At 37.1% G+C, this 16,830-nt stretch overlaps 1 protein-coding gene across 1 annotated transcript in view; it reads right to left on the bottom strand.

Moving 5' to 3' along the window:
- Positions 1-312: 312 nt before the first annotated feature.
- The window catches only part of LOC108513517 (putative uncharacterized protein C7orf76), a 28,221-nt gene continuing 11,703 nt past the window's right edge, over positions 313-16,830 (bottom strand). Inside the window, 4 exon segments of the mRNA XM_017849296.1 lie at positions 313-389; positions 14,978-15,154; positions 16,245-16,353; positions 16,355-16,406. Coding sequence (XP_017704785.1) covers positions 313-389; positions 14,978-15,154; positions 16,245-16,353; positions 16,355-16,406 — 415 coding nt within the window.

Below are 16,830 nucleotides of genomic sequence, written 5' to 3'. Positions count from 1 at the left end.
GCCTGAGAAACCAGAATTTCCAGAATGTCCAGACCCACACTTTCGATGATAAAATATATGTACCCCACTTAGAGTAAGGTGCATAATTTAATATTTTATTGTGTTTGATTTATAGGCTTTTTCAATCCTTATTAAATTTAAGTTTTCACAATTGAGGAAAGGCCTTAAAGAAAACATATTCTGTGGTTAAAGACATATCCCACATGTGCTGGTTTGGCAATTTAAGTCAGGATAACTCCTCTCTGGGCCTTCAGAGCACTGCTGAAAGCTCTGATTGTGGGGCTAACGTTAGTAGGGCTGGAGGAGAAAGGGTCAGTGTTCAGAATCCAGACTGAGAGCAGTATCTGTTTCTTTGAGGTCTGATACTGCATCAAAATCCACTTCAAAATCTGGTATGAAAAATCTTAAAAAATTATATCAAAATTTGGCTTTTGTCTTCTTTAAAAGGGAAGAAACTTTAGGGGGGTAGGGAAAGTGATTTGTACCGATACCTTTGGCAAGGCCTTCGCTAAGTACTCTTTCAAAGCAGTAATTCCCAAACCATAAAAGACCTGGACATGACCTCAAGTATCTACAGCTTGAGAAATGTTACTTGGTGCCGCAGATTTTTGCAGGCAGAAATTCCAGGTCCTGAAGAACAGATGGAAGTATCTTTCCCTGAAAGCCTCTTCTGCCCTGAGGATGCTTGCCACTGAAAAGGGTCCAAGCTATAGGACTGACATCACTGGAGAGTGGAAATATCCTTTCAGCATCTCTAAGCTACCAGTCCCCACTAATCTTAACCAACTCCAATGCCTCCCAAGGTGTTTCTGAAGCCCTCATCCCTAAAGATTTATTTGCTCATGCCACTCCTGTGTTTTTGAATTTCTATTATGTCAGTGATCATATTCTGTCCTAACTCCTGTTCCATACAACAGAGATCAGGAGGCTTTGTTCTGTACTTCCTGTCCTCTTTCTCATCTCAAAGTTATCTTTGAGTCTTTCTTTTTCCACATCCGCTGCATCTTGTTAGTTATGGACTGTTCTTGATTATCTCTTCTCAATATCTCTTGAAACCCGTCTTCTTTTTTTTTTTTTTTTTTTAGACAGAGTCTCACTCTTGTTGCCCAGGCTGGAGTGGAATGGTGAGATCTTGGCTCACTGCAGCCTCCACCTCCTGTGTTCAACAATTCTCCTGCCTCAGCCTCCTGAGTAGCTGGGATTACAGGCATCCACCACCATGCCTGGCTAATTTTTGTATTTTTAGTAGAGAAGGAGTTTCACCATGTTAGCCAGACTGGTCTCGAACTTCTGAGTTCAGGTGATCTGCCCACCTTGGCCTCCCAAAGTGCTGGGATTACAGGCATGAACCACTGTGCCCAGCCCCTTCACTTCTTTATATTTCCATGACCCTCTCTGAGTCCAGGCCATCTCTGGCTCTTGCTTTTGTCCTCACAGCAATTGATTTGGCTTTCCTCACTCAAGTCTTGCTCCCAGCCCTCCCTTTACCTATTCATTCCTTACTCTGCAGTCAGAGTGATTTTTCTACAATCGCTGTGTGTCTGATCATCTCATTCCCCTGCCAAAATCTTTAGTATATTTCCACTGCCCTTGAGATAAATTCTCAACTCCTTACCATGGCTTACCAGGTGCTATCAGCATCTCTCCCTCATTTCCCCTCTTGCACTACACCTTACACTATAGTCATACTTAACTCCTACTGCTTTCTCAGGGAAGCCTGTGGGGGCCTGCGGTTGCCTGGACCTTTCCCTGTTCTGTTCCCTAGTTCTCTTCCTAGCTCTTTACCTGGGTAATTCCTACTCACGCTTTGTTCTCAACTTAGAGTCGCTTCCACCTGGTCACCTTCCTAGACCTCCAGCTCATCTTGCTCTTTTTTTCCCATAGCATTTTGTCCTTCCTTGGCACAGCACTGAGACTTCATTATAATTGTGGTTTATTTTTTCCCTCTAGACTTGAAGGTCCCCAAGGACAGAAACTATATGTACCTTCTCTCTTTTACATCATCATCACCTAGCTCAGTGTCTGGCCTATAGAAAGGCATTTAGTAGCTATTGAATAATTATTCATTGTTGTATCTTCCACACTTCTTGGTATCAAGTTGGTATCGCTGAGTACCTTGCACACTGTGGATGTTCAATACCAATTTGATGAATCAGATCCAATTGACACATTGTTCAAATTGTCTGATAGAAAACCCAGGTCTACTGAGACACAGAGTAAAACAATAAGCTGGTTTAGGAAATATTAAAAGATTATTTTCTGAAAGATGAATTTGATTGGCTGACCAATCACATTGGACCACGAAGATGACCAGACAGACCATGTTATAGTTGCTATACTCTTTGTGCAGATGGTGTTTAGTTATTACTGTCTGTCTGTGGCAATTCTATCTATTGCCTGGAAATTGGCTGCTATAGAAGTGGGTAAGAATTAAAAATGACCCTAATACTGATTATATTAATAACTACTGATCATGTTCTTAATGTGCATCAGCTCATTTGATCCTCACAATGATCCTGTGAAGTATCTCCTGTTATTATTCTACTTTACAGATGAATGGTAGAGAGACATCTGAACTTCTGCAATCTTACTCTGGATTTCATGCTTTTAAACATTCCTCTGTATTGCTGGTATTCTTCGCTGTGATCACTAACTAGAGACATAGCTTCAGAGATAGACATGCATTTATTAGCTATGCAAAAGCCTTAGGAGTCTTTTGCACAGGCAGCAGGCATAATGCTTAGGAAACGAGGTCAGTCTCTTGTCATACCTGCTGGACTTGATTTTAATAAAGCTTTGCAAGCAAGTCATAAGAGAAATGGGAGCAATTTGGAAATAAATTACTTCCATTATGCTGCAGAATCTCCTATATACTGTGGCATTTAGGAATTATTCACAGATGTATGTTTACAGTTTAAAAATCAACTATACTGTGCTCAATTATATGAGGGGAAAACTCTAGTAAACAGTTTTTAATTGGATTGAAATTAAGATAAATTTAGGATAATGAAGGAAAATGTCTTAACAGCAAGATTTATAGACTGTGTGCAAAACTCCCATTGGAAGTGAAAGAAGCCCATTTTTTGCATTTGAAATGCAAAATTTACATGCACATGAGGAAAAAACATTATGTGTACAATCAGTTTCTATGTAGTCATGAAATTCTTTTGAAACAACAGAGTATATATGTATTATTCAATAGACAGATACGAGCATTCACTGTTACAAAGCTCTATATTTGGTACTATGGGAGGTACAAAATTCTCCAAAATCTAGTTACAGAGTCCAAGAAATTTATAATCTGCTGAATTATAGGACTTCTTTATTAGAGGAACTGTATTGTGTATCCATAAAATGTTCAGGAAATGAGAGAACCAAATTGTAAAATATTCTTTTGGAAGAGATACTGTATTTGGTAAAAGAGAAAATGAGATCCCAGAAGCATATTCATCCTGAAAGAAGAGGAAAGAATGAAATTTGTTTTTCTTTTCATCTAATTCTAGGGTTTAAATGCAATAAAAGGTTAAGGAACATCCTATATGAAGCTTTAAAAGTAGATTCTTTGAAAATATTAGTAACATGGGGTGGATTTTGAAAGATGGGACTAGAGCCTACCTTTACAATCACGTAAATGACTTAGGAGAAACCATGATACATTCTAAACCCTTGCTACTCAGAGTGTGGCCTACGGATCAGCAGCATTAGCATCACTTGAGAGCTTGTTAGAAATGCAGAATCTCAGGCCCATCCCTTGCCCATTGAATCAGAATTTTAATTTCAATAAGACCCCAGGTGAAATTGTATGCACAGTAATATTTGGAAGTATTGGTCTAAATAATAAACCTTTGGCACAAGATATTTTGCATTTTGCTCTTTTTGCAAGTCATTTGCTGAGGTATTCATCTACATTTCTAAGATCTTCTCTTTCTACTTCACTCTCCAAACTGTTCTCCCTAGAAGCTTTTCTGTCTCTACTGCTTCCTACAAGAGCTTCTCTTTTTAAAAAATTTGTTTTTATCGACAAAGTCTTACTCTGTTACCTATGCTATTGTGCAGTCGTGCAATCATAGCTCACTGTAACCTCGGACTCCTGACCTCAACCAATCCTTCAGCTTCAGTCTCCCAACTAGTTAGAACTACAGGTATGTGCCACCCTGCCCAGCTAATTTTTAAATGTTATTTTAGAGATGGGATGTTGCTATGTTGCCATGGCTGGCCTCAACCTCCTGGCCTCAAGCGATTCTCCTGCCTCAGCCTCCTCTGTAGCTGGGATTACAAGTGCATGCCACCAGACCCAGTAAGAGCTGCTCTTGACTTGATTGCTTTCCATTGTTTTTTCGGCCTAAGCCATGTGGAAAAATTTGCATTTTCTGAATATCCTGTGTTCTTTCATGGCTTCCACCCATGTTACCCTCCATATCCCCATTTGGACCCATTTGACCTTTGGGACTCAGTGAAGCGTCCTCTCCCTTTTTGTTACATATATATATATAGATATATATACACACACACACACACACACACACACCACAGTTTCTTTATCCACTCACTGGGCATTTGGGTTGGTTCCGTGTTTTTGCAATTGTGAATTATGCTGTTATAAACATGTTTGTGCAAGTATCTTTTTCATATAATGACTTCTTTTCCTCTGGGTAGATACCCAATAGTGGGATTACTGGATCAAATGGTAGTTCTACTTTTAGTTCTTTAAGGAATCTCCACACTGATTTCCATAGTGGTTGTACTAGTTTACATTCCCACCAGCAGTATAGAAGTGTTCCCTGTTCACTTCATCCATACCGACATCTATTATTTTTTTGATTTGTTAAAAATTATGGCCATTCTTCCAGGAGTAAGGTGGTAGTATCACATTATGGTTTTGATTTGCATTTCCCTGATCATTAGTGATGTTGAGCATTTTTTCATATGTTTGCTGGCCATTTGTGTATCTTCCTTTGAGAATTGTCTATTCATTACTTTAGCCCAATTTTTGATGGCATTGTTTTTTTCTTGCTAATTTGTTTGAGTTCGTTGTAGATTCTGGATATTAGTCCTTTTTCAGATGTATAGATTTTGAAGATTTTCTCCCACTCTGTGGGTAGTCTGTTAAATTTGCTGACTATTCTTTTTGCCATGCAAAAGTTCTTTAGTTTAATTAAGTCCCAGCTGTTTATCTTTGTTTTTATTGCATTTGCTTTTGCGTTTCTTGTCATGAAATCCTTGCCTAAGTCAATGTCTAGAAGGGTTTTCCAATGTTATTGTCTAGAATTTTTATAGTTTCAGGTCTTAGATTTAAATCCTTGATCCACCTTGAGTTGATTTTTGTATAAGGTGAGAGACGAGGATCCAGTTTCATTCTTCTACATGTGGCTAGCCAATTATCCCAGCACCATTTGTTGAATAGGGTGTCCTTTCCCCACTTTATGTTTTGTTTGCGTTTTTGAAGATCAGTTGGCTGTGAGTATTTGGGTTTATTTCTGGGTTCCCTTATTCTGTTCCATAGGTCTATGTGCCTATTTTTATACCAGTACCACGCTGTTTTGGTGAGTATGGCCTTATAGTAGTTTGAAATCAAGTAATGTGATGCCTCCAGATTTGTTCTTTTTGCTTAGTCTTGCTTTGGCTATGTGGGCTCTGTTTTGCTTCCACATGAATTTTAGGATTGTTTTTTCTAGTTCTGTGAAAAATGATGGTGGTATTTTGATGGAAACTGAGTTGAATTTGTAGATTGCTTTTGGCAGTATGGTCATTTTCACAGCATTGATTCTACCCATCCGTGAGCATGGGATGTGTTTCCATTTGTTTGTGTCATCTATGATTTCCTTCAGCAGTGATCTGTGGTTTTCCTTGTCTTTCACCTCCTTGGTTTAGTATATTCCTAAGTATTTTATTATTATTATTATTTTTTCAGCTATTATAAAAGTAGTTGAGTTTTTTATTTGATTCTCAGATTGGTCGCTGTTGTCATATAGAAGAGTTACTGATTTGTGTACATTAATTTTGTATCTGGAAACTTTGCTGAATTCGTTTGTCAGTTGTAGGAGCTTTCTGGAGGGGTCTTTAGGATTTTCTAGTTAAACAATCATACCATCAGTAAACAGAGACAGTTTGACTTTCTCTTGCAGTGACAGTTTGACTTGCCCTTTATTTCTTTCTCTTGTCTGATTGCTCTGGCTAGAACGTCCAATAGTATGCTGAAGAGGAGTGGCAACAGTGGGTATCCTTGTCTTGTTCCACTTCTCAGAGGGAATGCTTTCAACTTTTCCCCATTCAGTATTATGTTGCCTGTGGGTTTGTCATAGATGGCACTTTTATTACATTGAAGTATGTCCCTTGTATGCCAATTTTGCTGAGAGTTTTAGTCATAAAGTGATGCTGGATTTTTTCCAATGCTTTTTCTGCATCTGTTGAGATGATCATGTGATTTTTGTTTTTAATTCTGTCTATGTGGTATATTGCATGTATTGACTTGCATAGGTTGAACCATCCTGCATCATTGGTATGAAACCCACTTGATCATGGTGGATTATCTTTTTGATATATTGTTGGATTCAGTTAGTTAGTATTTTGTTGAGGATTTTTGCATCTATGTTCTTCAGGGATATTGGTCTATAGTTTCCTTTTTTGGTTATGTGCTTTCCTGGTTTTGGTATTAGGGTGATACTGGCTTCATAGAATGATTTTGGGAGGATTCCCTATTTCTCTATCTTGTGGAATAGTGTCAATAGGATTGGTACCAATTCTTCTTTGAATGTCTGGTAGAATTCTGCTGTGAATCCTTCTGGTCTTGGACTTTTTTTTTCTTTGTAGCTTTTATATTACCATTTCAATCTTGCTGCTTGTTATTGGTTTGTTCAGGGTATCTAATTCTTCCTGATTTAAGTTAGGAGGATTGTATCTTCCTAGGAATTTATGCATCTCCTCTAGGTTTTCTAGTTTATGTGCATAAAGGTGGTCACAGTAGCCTTGAATGATCTTTTGTATTTTTGTGATGTCAGTTGTAATATATCCCATTTCATTTCTAATTGAGCTTATTTGGATTTTCTCCTTTCTTTTCTTGGTTAATATTGCTAATGTCTATCAATTTTATATTTTTAAGGAAACAGCTTTTTGTTTTATTTATCTTTTGTATTTGTTTGTTTGTTTAAATTTCATTTAGTTCAGCTCCAATCTTGGTTATTTCCTTTCTTCTGCTGGGTTTTGGTTTGGTTTGTTTTTGTTTCTCTAGTTCCTTAAGGTATGACCTTAGATTGTCAGTCTGTGCTCTTTCAGACTTTTTGATGTAGGCGTTTAGGGCTATAAACTTTCCTTTTACCACAGCCTTTGTGGTATCCCAGAAGTCGTGATATGTTTTGTCACTATTGTTGTTCAGTTCAAAGAATTCTTTAATTTCCATTTTTGACCCAATGATCATTCAGGAGCAAGTTATTTAATTTCTGTGTATTTGCGTGGTTTTGAGGGTTCCTTTTGGGGTCAATTTCCAGTTTTATTCCACTGTGGTCTGAGAGAGTGCTTGACATAATTTCAAGTTCCTTAAATTTACTGAGGCTCGTTTTGTGGCCTATCATATGGTCTATCTTGGAGAAAGTCCTATGCACTGATGAATAGAATGTATATTCTGTGGTTGTTGGATAGAATGTTCTGTAAATATCTGTTAAGTCCATTTGTTCCAGGGTATAGTTTAAATCTATTGTTTCTTTTTTGACTTTCTGTTTTGATGACCTATCTAGTGTTGTCAGTGGAATATTGAAGTACCCCACTATTACTGTGTTGCTGTCTATCTCATTTCTTAGGTCTATTAGTAATTGTTTTATAAATTTGGGAGCTCCAGTGTTAGGTGCATATATATTTAGGATTGTCATGTTTTCCTGTTGGACAAGGCCTTTTATCAATATATAATCTCACTCTTTGTCTTTTTAAACTGCTGTCAATGTGAAAACTCTATTTGAAGAAACCTACCCAAACTTAGGTCTAAAAGAATTACTATTCCAGGAAACACAGGCAAGATTAAAACATATATGAGGAAAGAAGTCACCATTAGAAAGTTAGCAGAAACAATACAGACCAAAGCTATTAAAATTATTGGATAAATATATAAAATAACTGTATGAGATACACTTAAATAAATTAAAGACACCATTAAAAATATAACCAAGAAAACAAGAAGAGACTATAAAAGTACCAAGCTAATTTTAAAACCAACTAAATACAATTTCTGGAACTAAAAATATAGTAATTAAATTAGATAAGCAATGGGTTAAGCCAATCAGGACAAAAAACAAAACAAAACAAAACAAAAAAAAAAAAAGAAAAAATGATGCAACAGAAACTCCAACTGAAGAGACTATTATGCTTTTTAGACAAAGATTAGAAATGCGAAAAATATGAGGGATTAATAAGCTTTCACATATGTCTACTGGATATTTCAAAGGATAAAGAAAAGCCAATATGTGAAGTGATAATGTCTGAGAAACTTCCAGAACTATAGAATAACAGGTCACATAAAATGTGGGAAGTTACACAAATCCCAAGAAGTAAAAATTAAAAGTTCTACTTGACATAAGTCAGAAATGCTGCCAGTGTAATGGTTAAGGATACAGACTCTGAAGCCAGACTGCCTCGATTCAAATCTAGGCTCTATCACTAACAAACTAATTTCCCGAGTTTCCTCATCTATAAAATGGCAATAGCAATGCAAGTAGAGTGTCCCTAATCTGAAAGTTTAAAACACTCAAAAATCGGAAGCTTTTGAGCACCACAAGTAGAAAATTTCACACCTGACCTCATGTGATGGGTTTTAGTCAAAATGCAGTCAAAACTTTGTTTCATGTACTTCATGCACAGAATTGTTTAGAATATTGTATAAAATTACCTTCAGATTATTTGTATAAGGTATATATGAAACATAATTGAACTTAAATGAACATAAATGAAATAACATATCATTATGTAAGTGCAAATATTCCCAAATCCAAAAATATCTTAAATCAAAAACACTTCAGGTCCCAAGCATTTTGGATAAGGGATACTCGACCTACAATAGTACCTACTCCATTGTATGGACATGAAAATTAAATGACAGCGTGTATGAATACAGCCAAAAATAGTCCCTGGCACATTGCAACACTATAAAAAAAAAACTTTAATTGCTTATTATTGCTATTACTTATAGAGGGACTTCTCTAGAGTGCAGTGAGGCCAGAGGAGAGTGGAATGTTTCTACATATTTCTAAAAGAAAATAACTGTAGGTTGGGCACAGTGGCTCACATCTGTAATCCCAGCACTTGGAAGGCCAAGTGGGGAGGATCAATTGAGGCCAGGAGTTCAAGGTAAGACTGGGCAACATAGCAAGACCCCATCTCTACAAAAAAAAAAGAAAAAAGAAAGGAAAAGAATTGTATACCCAGTAAAATTACCTCTTTTGAACAAGGTTGAATTAAGGTCATTTTGAGATTTAAAAAAAAAGAAAGCTTACCATCAACATCTTTTTATTTATTTGTTTATTTAAACATTTATTTTAAGTTGAGGGGTACAGGTGCACGTTTGTTATAATAGTAAATTATATGTCATAGGGGTTTTGTGTACAGATTCTTTTGTTACCCAGGTAATAAGCATAGTACCCGATAGTTAGTTTTTTGATCCTTACCCTCCTCCTGTCCTCCACCTGGTGGAGGCCCTAGTGTCTGTTGTTCTTTTCTTTGTGTCCATGTACTAGCAACATCTTACTAAAGAAACATCTAGAAAAAGTGCATTAGAAAGAAAGAATACGGTCCCATAGGAAAGCCCCAATATGTAAGAATAAATGTTAAAAATGTCAGTATATTGAAATAAATAGGAACTGTATAAAATAATAATAAATGCTTAACATGTAAAACTAAAAAAAATAAGCAGAAATAGCATATTATTTGTTTATGGAGTGGTGGTATCATTATAATGAAAGCATTATAAAGTCTTAGTATTCCAGCCAGGCGCGGTGGCTCAAGCCTGTAATCCCAGCACTTTGGGAGGCCGAGACGGGCAGATCACGAGGTCAGGAGATCGAGACCACCCTGGCTAACATGGTGAAACCCCATCTCTACTAAAAAATACAAAAAACTAGCCGGGTGAGGTGGCGGGCGCCTGTAGTCCCAGCTACTCGGGAGGCTGAGGCAGGAGAATGGCGTAAACCCAGGAGGCGGAGCTTGCAGTGAGCTGAGATCCGGCCACTGCACTCCAGCCTGGGCAACAGAGCGAGACTCCGTCTCAAAAAAAAAAAAAAAAAAAAAAAAAAAAGTCTTAGTATTCCAAGAGAATGCAAAGACATGGACTTAACTTAAATATTAATGTTAATATTTATAGAAAATCATTAAAGAAGGGAAATCAAATTTATAATTTTTATACTAATAGAAAGAATAAAATGGAACACATTTTTAAATTGAGGCAGGAAAGAACACGACCAGAAAAAAACAAATAAACCAAAATGATAAGATTGAAGAAATGATAACATGGACTAAATATATCACAACTCACAATAAGAGTAAATAGGTTAGACTTTCTAGTTAAAAGGTAATGACTATCATACCAAATTAAAAAATAAAATCCAGTTCAGTTATGTTTTCCCCAAAGGGACACCTAAAATATGGAGACATTCCACCAGAAGTGTTTAAAATTAAAAGATTAACAACAACAACAAAAATACTAGGAAAATACTGCTTAAGAGAAAGCTGGTGAAGAGAAAGTAATTAATATCAGGCACAATAAACTATAAGGCAAAAAATATTAGTGGAGGTAGTCCCTACATAATGATGAATGATGTAATTCACTGGAAGCTTTAACCATTCTAGGTGTATATCAACTTAGAAACAGAGATTTATTCCATCAAAAGGAAATTCTGATTACACTACAAGAAGTTGCTAAATTCACCACCATTGTGAGAAATTTAACACATTTTTCTATTACAATAATTAAAAGATCAAAAGACAAAAATTGCAAAGTATATAGAACCAAACAATACCACCAACACATTTGATAAGATGAATCTATATAAGAACATTGCTCAACAACTGGTAAATATGTATTTTTTCCAAGCACACAGAAAATTTATGAAAAGTGACCATGTGCTAGGACACAAAAGTCTGGTATCATACATTCTATATTCTTACAATTAAGTTAGAGAAATGCATACTTGTAAGTTTAAAAACTCCTCAAATAATTTCTGCATCATAGAATTAACATAATGGAAGATACTTGGAATCGAATGATTAACAAGACTAAATATCAAAACTTGAAGAAAAGCTGTACGTAGAGGAAAATGTATTACCTGAGTGCTCATATTGACGAAAGGTAGAGATTAATGAACTAATCAAACTTGAGAAATTAAAAACAGGAACAGCAGAATAAGTCTTAAGAACCTAAGTCAAAGGAAATAAAAGATCAGGTTGAAAATTAAAGAAATAGAAAACATTGATCAACAATTAAGATTAGTTCTCTTAAGAAACTTTGAAAAGGGACAAAATTCTGGCTGCGTGTATTAAGAACAGAAGACAGATCATATTAGGAATGGAAAAGAGGACATAACTGGAGACAGTGAGTGTTAAAGGGGCTTAGAGGAGACCACACAGCATTTTAACTCTGAGCACAGGTTTGGGGGTCAAAGAGATTTGGTTTTGAATCCTAGATGTGCTGCATTCCAGCAATGTGATCTCGGGCCAGTCTCGTGACCTCAGTGCCTCATTAGAACAATGGCAAAGATTGTGAATATAAAATGAAACAGAAAGTAAAGCACTTGGCACATTAAAAACAGGAAAAATTAGCTATACATTTTACTGTGATTTTTTATTCTTGGCATTAGAGATCAGTACTCCTGGGCAGCTTTACTGGTTTTTTGATGTATAAATAGGGCACCAAGTGCAAGAAACAGAGCTGGACAGAGACTGGAGGACATTTCATGGAGGACAAATGTGAGCAGACGCCTGGAAAGGGACACAGAAGGCCTGAGCAAGTCTCGTAAGTGGAAAAGCCACAGAGTAGAGAGTGTGTTTTTTAACGTCAAAAGCTTTGAACACACACAGAGAACAGCCACATTTCTCCCTCTATGTACTCCCCAAACATATTCACTAGTACAACCTCTGCACTGGGGACTGCTGCTACAGAAGGATTAGATTAAAGCAGTAACACAAGGAAGAAAATCAGGCCAGACCACATTTCCATATTAAAATTTGGAATACAAATTTTGGTGTTTTCAATGGTCTAGGGCACAGAGAAGTTGTCTATACCCTCCGTCCCCTGTCAAACTGAATTTTACTTTATTCCACCTATAGCAGAACCTGGCCTTATTCAAACACCTAAAAAAATCTAAGGGCTCAAGAATATTGTGATTCTTCACATTCCTGTGTTTTAATCCTCAGGCACTAAATAAGTATTTGATAAATGAGGACAGCAATGAATAACCTGAACATTGATAGTACCAGACCTTGGACATTTTGTGAATATGTGCATATGGCAAGTCAGGGTAGAGTATGCCAGGTTTTCTCAAATGTGTGAACTTTCAGTGAGGTCTGAGCAGCATTCAGTTCTTCAGTATCCAGTAATCGTGTCTTCGTGAATTAACACCAGCTTCCCAGATCGATTTCTGATTGGGCGCTTTACCTGAGAATCCATCTAGGTTGCACTGCCGCCTTTAGAAACAATCTGGAATTCTGAGGAGGGTAGAACATTTATAATTTCTCTCAAGTGAGATGCTTCCCAGCAGCTCGGTCCCAGAAGAAGATACACATCCATGGGCCCACCTCTGGCTTCAGCAGGGCTTTGTCCAGCTAAGCTTTGAGAAAGACGGTTGAAAAAAAAAAAAAGCAGAGAAGCCCAGCTGTCTTCACCTTAAGGTCCCCCTGCTTAGTAACCTTCCCAACAGGGGCCGCACAACCTTCTTCACTGGCTGCTTGTTTCTCTGAGTATTGTGCCTGGAGATTCCTCCGAAAAAACGTATCCCAAACCTGGGCTTCCTAGGCCTCTGTCCTTAGGAAGTCCAGGAGCCCTCAGACAGCAGAAGCCTGGTGTTTTGAGGGACGGCTCAGAGCTTTGCCCCTGCTGGTCCTGGCAGCCTTTATAGCTGGAGATTGCAGTTCAATGCAAAGGGAGCCATTTGACAGTGTTTACACCGTATCATTTCCAAAGAATCTCTGCTCTTGAGACAATCGGTGCTCTCAGCTGTCTGTCAAGTTCAAGGACTTTTTGTCTTAAGCATATCTGAGTGTTGGGGCTGGGGAAACTAAAGGAAACTCACCACAAGAGACTTTATTTGTGGGGCTCAATTTTCCCCATGGTTGTATCTTTCTGCTATTCTTTTGTACCATGTCAGTCTGGGGACATAATTGGCCCTCTTCCTGTGGAGCTGGCTCTTAAAGTACTTTATAATTCTGGCCTGGAGCTGCTGGGAGGTCTCTCTTTTGGTGAAACCACTGTTTCATGGTGAATCAGTCACTTCCTGCAGGCTGCCTTCTTTCTGTCCTGCCACGAGGTCAGGGATACTGCCATTTGGGGACAATCTGGGCTTTAATCTCTATTTCGTCTGGAATGGGAGACTGGCTGGACACTCCAGTCTGAACAAATAGACCCAAAGGGATTGTTGAAGCTGACACTTGGAGGGGATTTTAGTTCTTTATTATAAACTATTATATAAAATATATTTTATCCTCCTACCTTGACAAATATACCTTATAGTGACAAAAACTAAAGGATATATGTAAAGCTACAGTTTTTATATATCTGAGGGCTGGCAAAATGTCTGCTAAAGTTATTATTGCACACATCTGGCTTTTCTGTCTATGGGTTGTGATGGTTGAATGAGTAATAAAATGCATACATAACTTATAAATTTGTATTTGTTCCATCAATTAAGTTTTCTTGCCATTATTTCAGAAAAACTACTTCATTGTTATAATCAATATGTTTACATAATTTGTTTTCAACTCATTGTAATTCTCTGAAGGCTTTAAAATTGCAATTATATTCAAAGTATACTTAAACATATTTTAATGAGAATATATAAATTAAATAGAAAATAAAATCTAAAAGTTATTTTATATGTTTACAAAAGTCTTTTAAAATATTCAAAATGATCTATTAACTTTAAAAGGTAAAATTCAAGTTATAATTAATATATGCCAAAATTTCATTTCATATATTAACATTTTAATTAAATCTTGTTTTTATAGAGATAACACTATTCACATTGTAAACACTCTATGTCCACCTAGTTACCAATATAAAGAATTGGTACCATGATACACATATGATGCATGCATACAAATTTAAGGGTAATATGAAATGTTAATATTACAAAGTGTTCCTAAATCACCGTCTGCAACTTTTCTGAATATTATGCTAATTGAGTAGCATGGGAAACAGGAATGTGAACAAGAAGAGAAGCATGAAAAAGGATTCTTGGCATTATTGAGAAATGACACTTTGTTGTAAAAGAATCTATTGTATTTATGTTATCTTCAGGGAGGAATTTGATAAGTTTTGTTCTTCTCATAACCCAGTACTATTTTTCTCTTACATCCTCCAAGAAGTCTGAAGCAACATCGTCATAATCTCTGATTTTTATCAACTTTCAAATTAGGTCAGCTTTTCTTTTAAGGATACAGGGAAGAAATACAGAGGTACATTTCCCTAGGACCTGAACAGTGTGGTCATGAGAGTGATGTTAAGTGTTATAGACTATGCTGGACCAGCTCTGAGTGCCACATCCTGAGTGATAAAGGCATCTGTGTGTTCTTTAATACATTTATTTGTGGGTGATTGTGGTATGTGGTACCCTCTAAAACATCTCTTGCCCAGGTCTACGAAAAGTACTTTATATATCACCCATCCAAATGTATACATCACATTCTGAGAGAAACTACTGCTAATATTTTGGAATATTTTCTTCCAGTTATTTTCTGTCCCTTGATTTCACATAGGAGAATATACCTTACATACAGTCTTGTATCTTACTTTCTTGATAAAGTTGCCAGTGGAAAGAGAGCTTCACTGACTGACCATTTGGTGCAGGAATTCCTGTCAGATGGTCAACGAACCTTACAGAACTACATTCTTTAAACATGGGGGCAAATGTTGCCCAGTCATGGAGGCTTATACCATGAGCGTTGGAGGAAGGATTACATTGTTTTCCTAAAGGAGATGGCAGAAATTAAACATAAGAAGCATTCAAAACAAATAAAGATCCAGAAATATAGCTGAGGCACAGTGTTAGATGCAGTAGAGGATATTCAAATGAATACAAGACAGTTTCTGTCTCTGTAGAGGCCTGCTTACAAACAACTAGGCTGGCTTTGTTCTCAGCAACAAGATGACTGATAGCTAAACTCTAACAAGAAGGATGAACAGGCCATTGCAATGGATTAACCTGTTTACAGCTCAAATTTACAGTGGAAAGTTGGGATTTTTTGAGATAATATGGTCCTAGAAACTGCTTTGGAAAAATGGCATGGCTTTGTCAATTTCCTTTGTGTTAGTAAGACCAACTACTGTTTACTGAGGATATTATGGACTGGATAACTACTTCATAGGCATTATTTCATTTGAATTTTCATTTAAATTTAAATACTCGTTATTTAATTATTTCATTTGATCAATAACTCCATGAGAAAGGTCTTTTTATTCCCACTTTTAAAAGGGAAAACTGAAACATGGAGAGGTTTAGTAGCTGGCTTTATGCCACATGGGTAAGAAATGGTAGAGATAGAATTATTTCCAGAGGCTGCTGCTATCTAATAATAAGATATAACAGGTAAAACTCTGTTCCTCATCACAGTAGAAGTGGAAAGATTCTTCTGTTGTCAGGTTAGTCAATGATAATCATATTAGTTAGCATAGGTAAGGATGTGCTGCAGTAGTAACAAACCATCAAACTTCAGATGCTAAACCCAACAAAAGCTTTTTCTCATTCACCCTACGTGTCCGTATTGTATTCAGCTACAGACTCTGCTGGGCTCTATTTTCACTCTGGAACCAGCATGGTGGAGAAGTCACTGTCTGAAACATCGTCAGTTGTGATGGCAGAAGGAAAGAGCACTAGAATATGTATTAACAATTAAATGCTTCTAGTCATAACTCATCTGTCTGCACTTGTCATGTGACCCACCCAGCCACACAGAAAGCTAGGAAGTATAGTTCTACCATGTGCCTTGAAGACAGAGAGCCAGGGATAACTGGTATCAGCATGATTACTTCAATAGATGTGGACACCATATGACCAGACTTCCATCTCTGCTATTGATATGCTGCCAGCAAGTTCTTTCTGCTGGGGCCAGATTGTAGAGATCACCTAAATGGCAGCCAGGCAGGCAAGAACAATCTTCACAGTGCTGGCACCAAGGATGGTGCGGGGCTCAGTAGAGCAGTGGGAAAAGTAAAGGACCCATGAAGAAGAATGATAAATGCTGTGGGCCAGGAATCATTTGATTACACTTCATGCATATTAACTTATGCAATCTTCACAACAACCTTGTGGGGTAGATCCAATCATCCCCATTTTAGAGATGAGAAAACTAGGGTACAAATGTTAAGTAAGTTCCCCAAGAAAAGATAGCTAGTAAGTGGCAATGTGGGATGCAATCGCTGGCAGAATAGGTCCAGAGGTTATGCCCTACAGAGTGTACTTATGTAGCCACTGAGTACATTCTCCTTCCTGCCTGTGGTCACTGCTTAGAAAGGAATCTGAAAATCATATGCCTGTTTTCAACTTCATCTTCACCACAATGACTTTAACTCTCTATAGAGTGAAGTTCTTTTTCAAAGACACATCAAACTGTGGCATCTCTCTAACTGTGAAGATGAATGAGCAG

The sequence above is a fragment of the Rhinopithecus bieti genome, unplaced genomic scaffold (assembly GCF_001698545.2).
Source record: "Rhinopithecus bieti isolate Rb0 unplaced genomic scaffold, ASM169854v2 scaffold_31127, whole genome shotgun sequence".
Classification (NCBI taxonomy): domain Eukaryota; kingdom Metazoa; phylum Chordata; class Mammalia; order Primates; family Cercopithecidae; genus Rhinopithecus; species Rhinopithecus bieti.
This window is presented reverse-complemented; position numbering and strand designations above follow the sequence as displayed.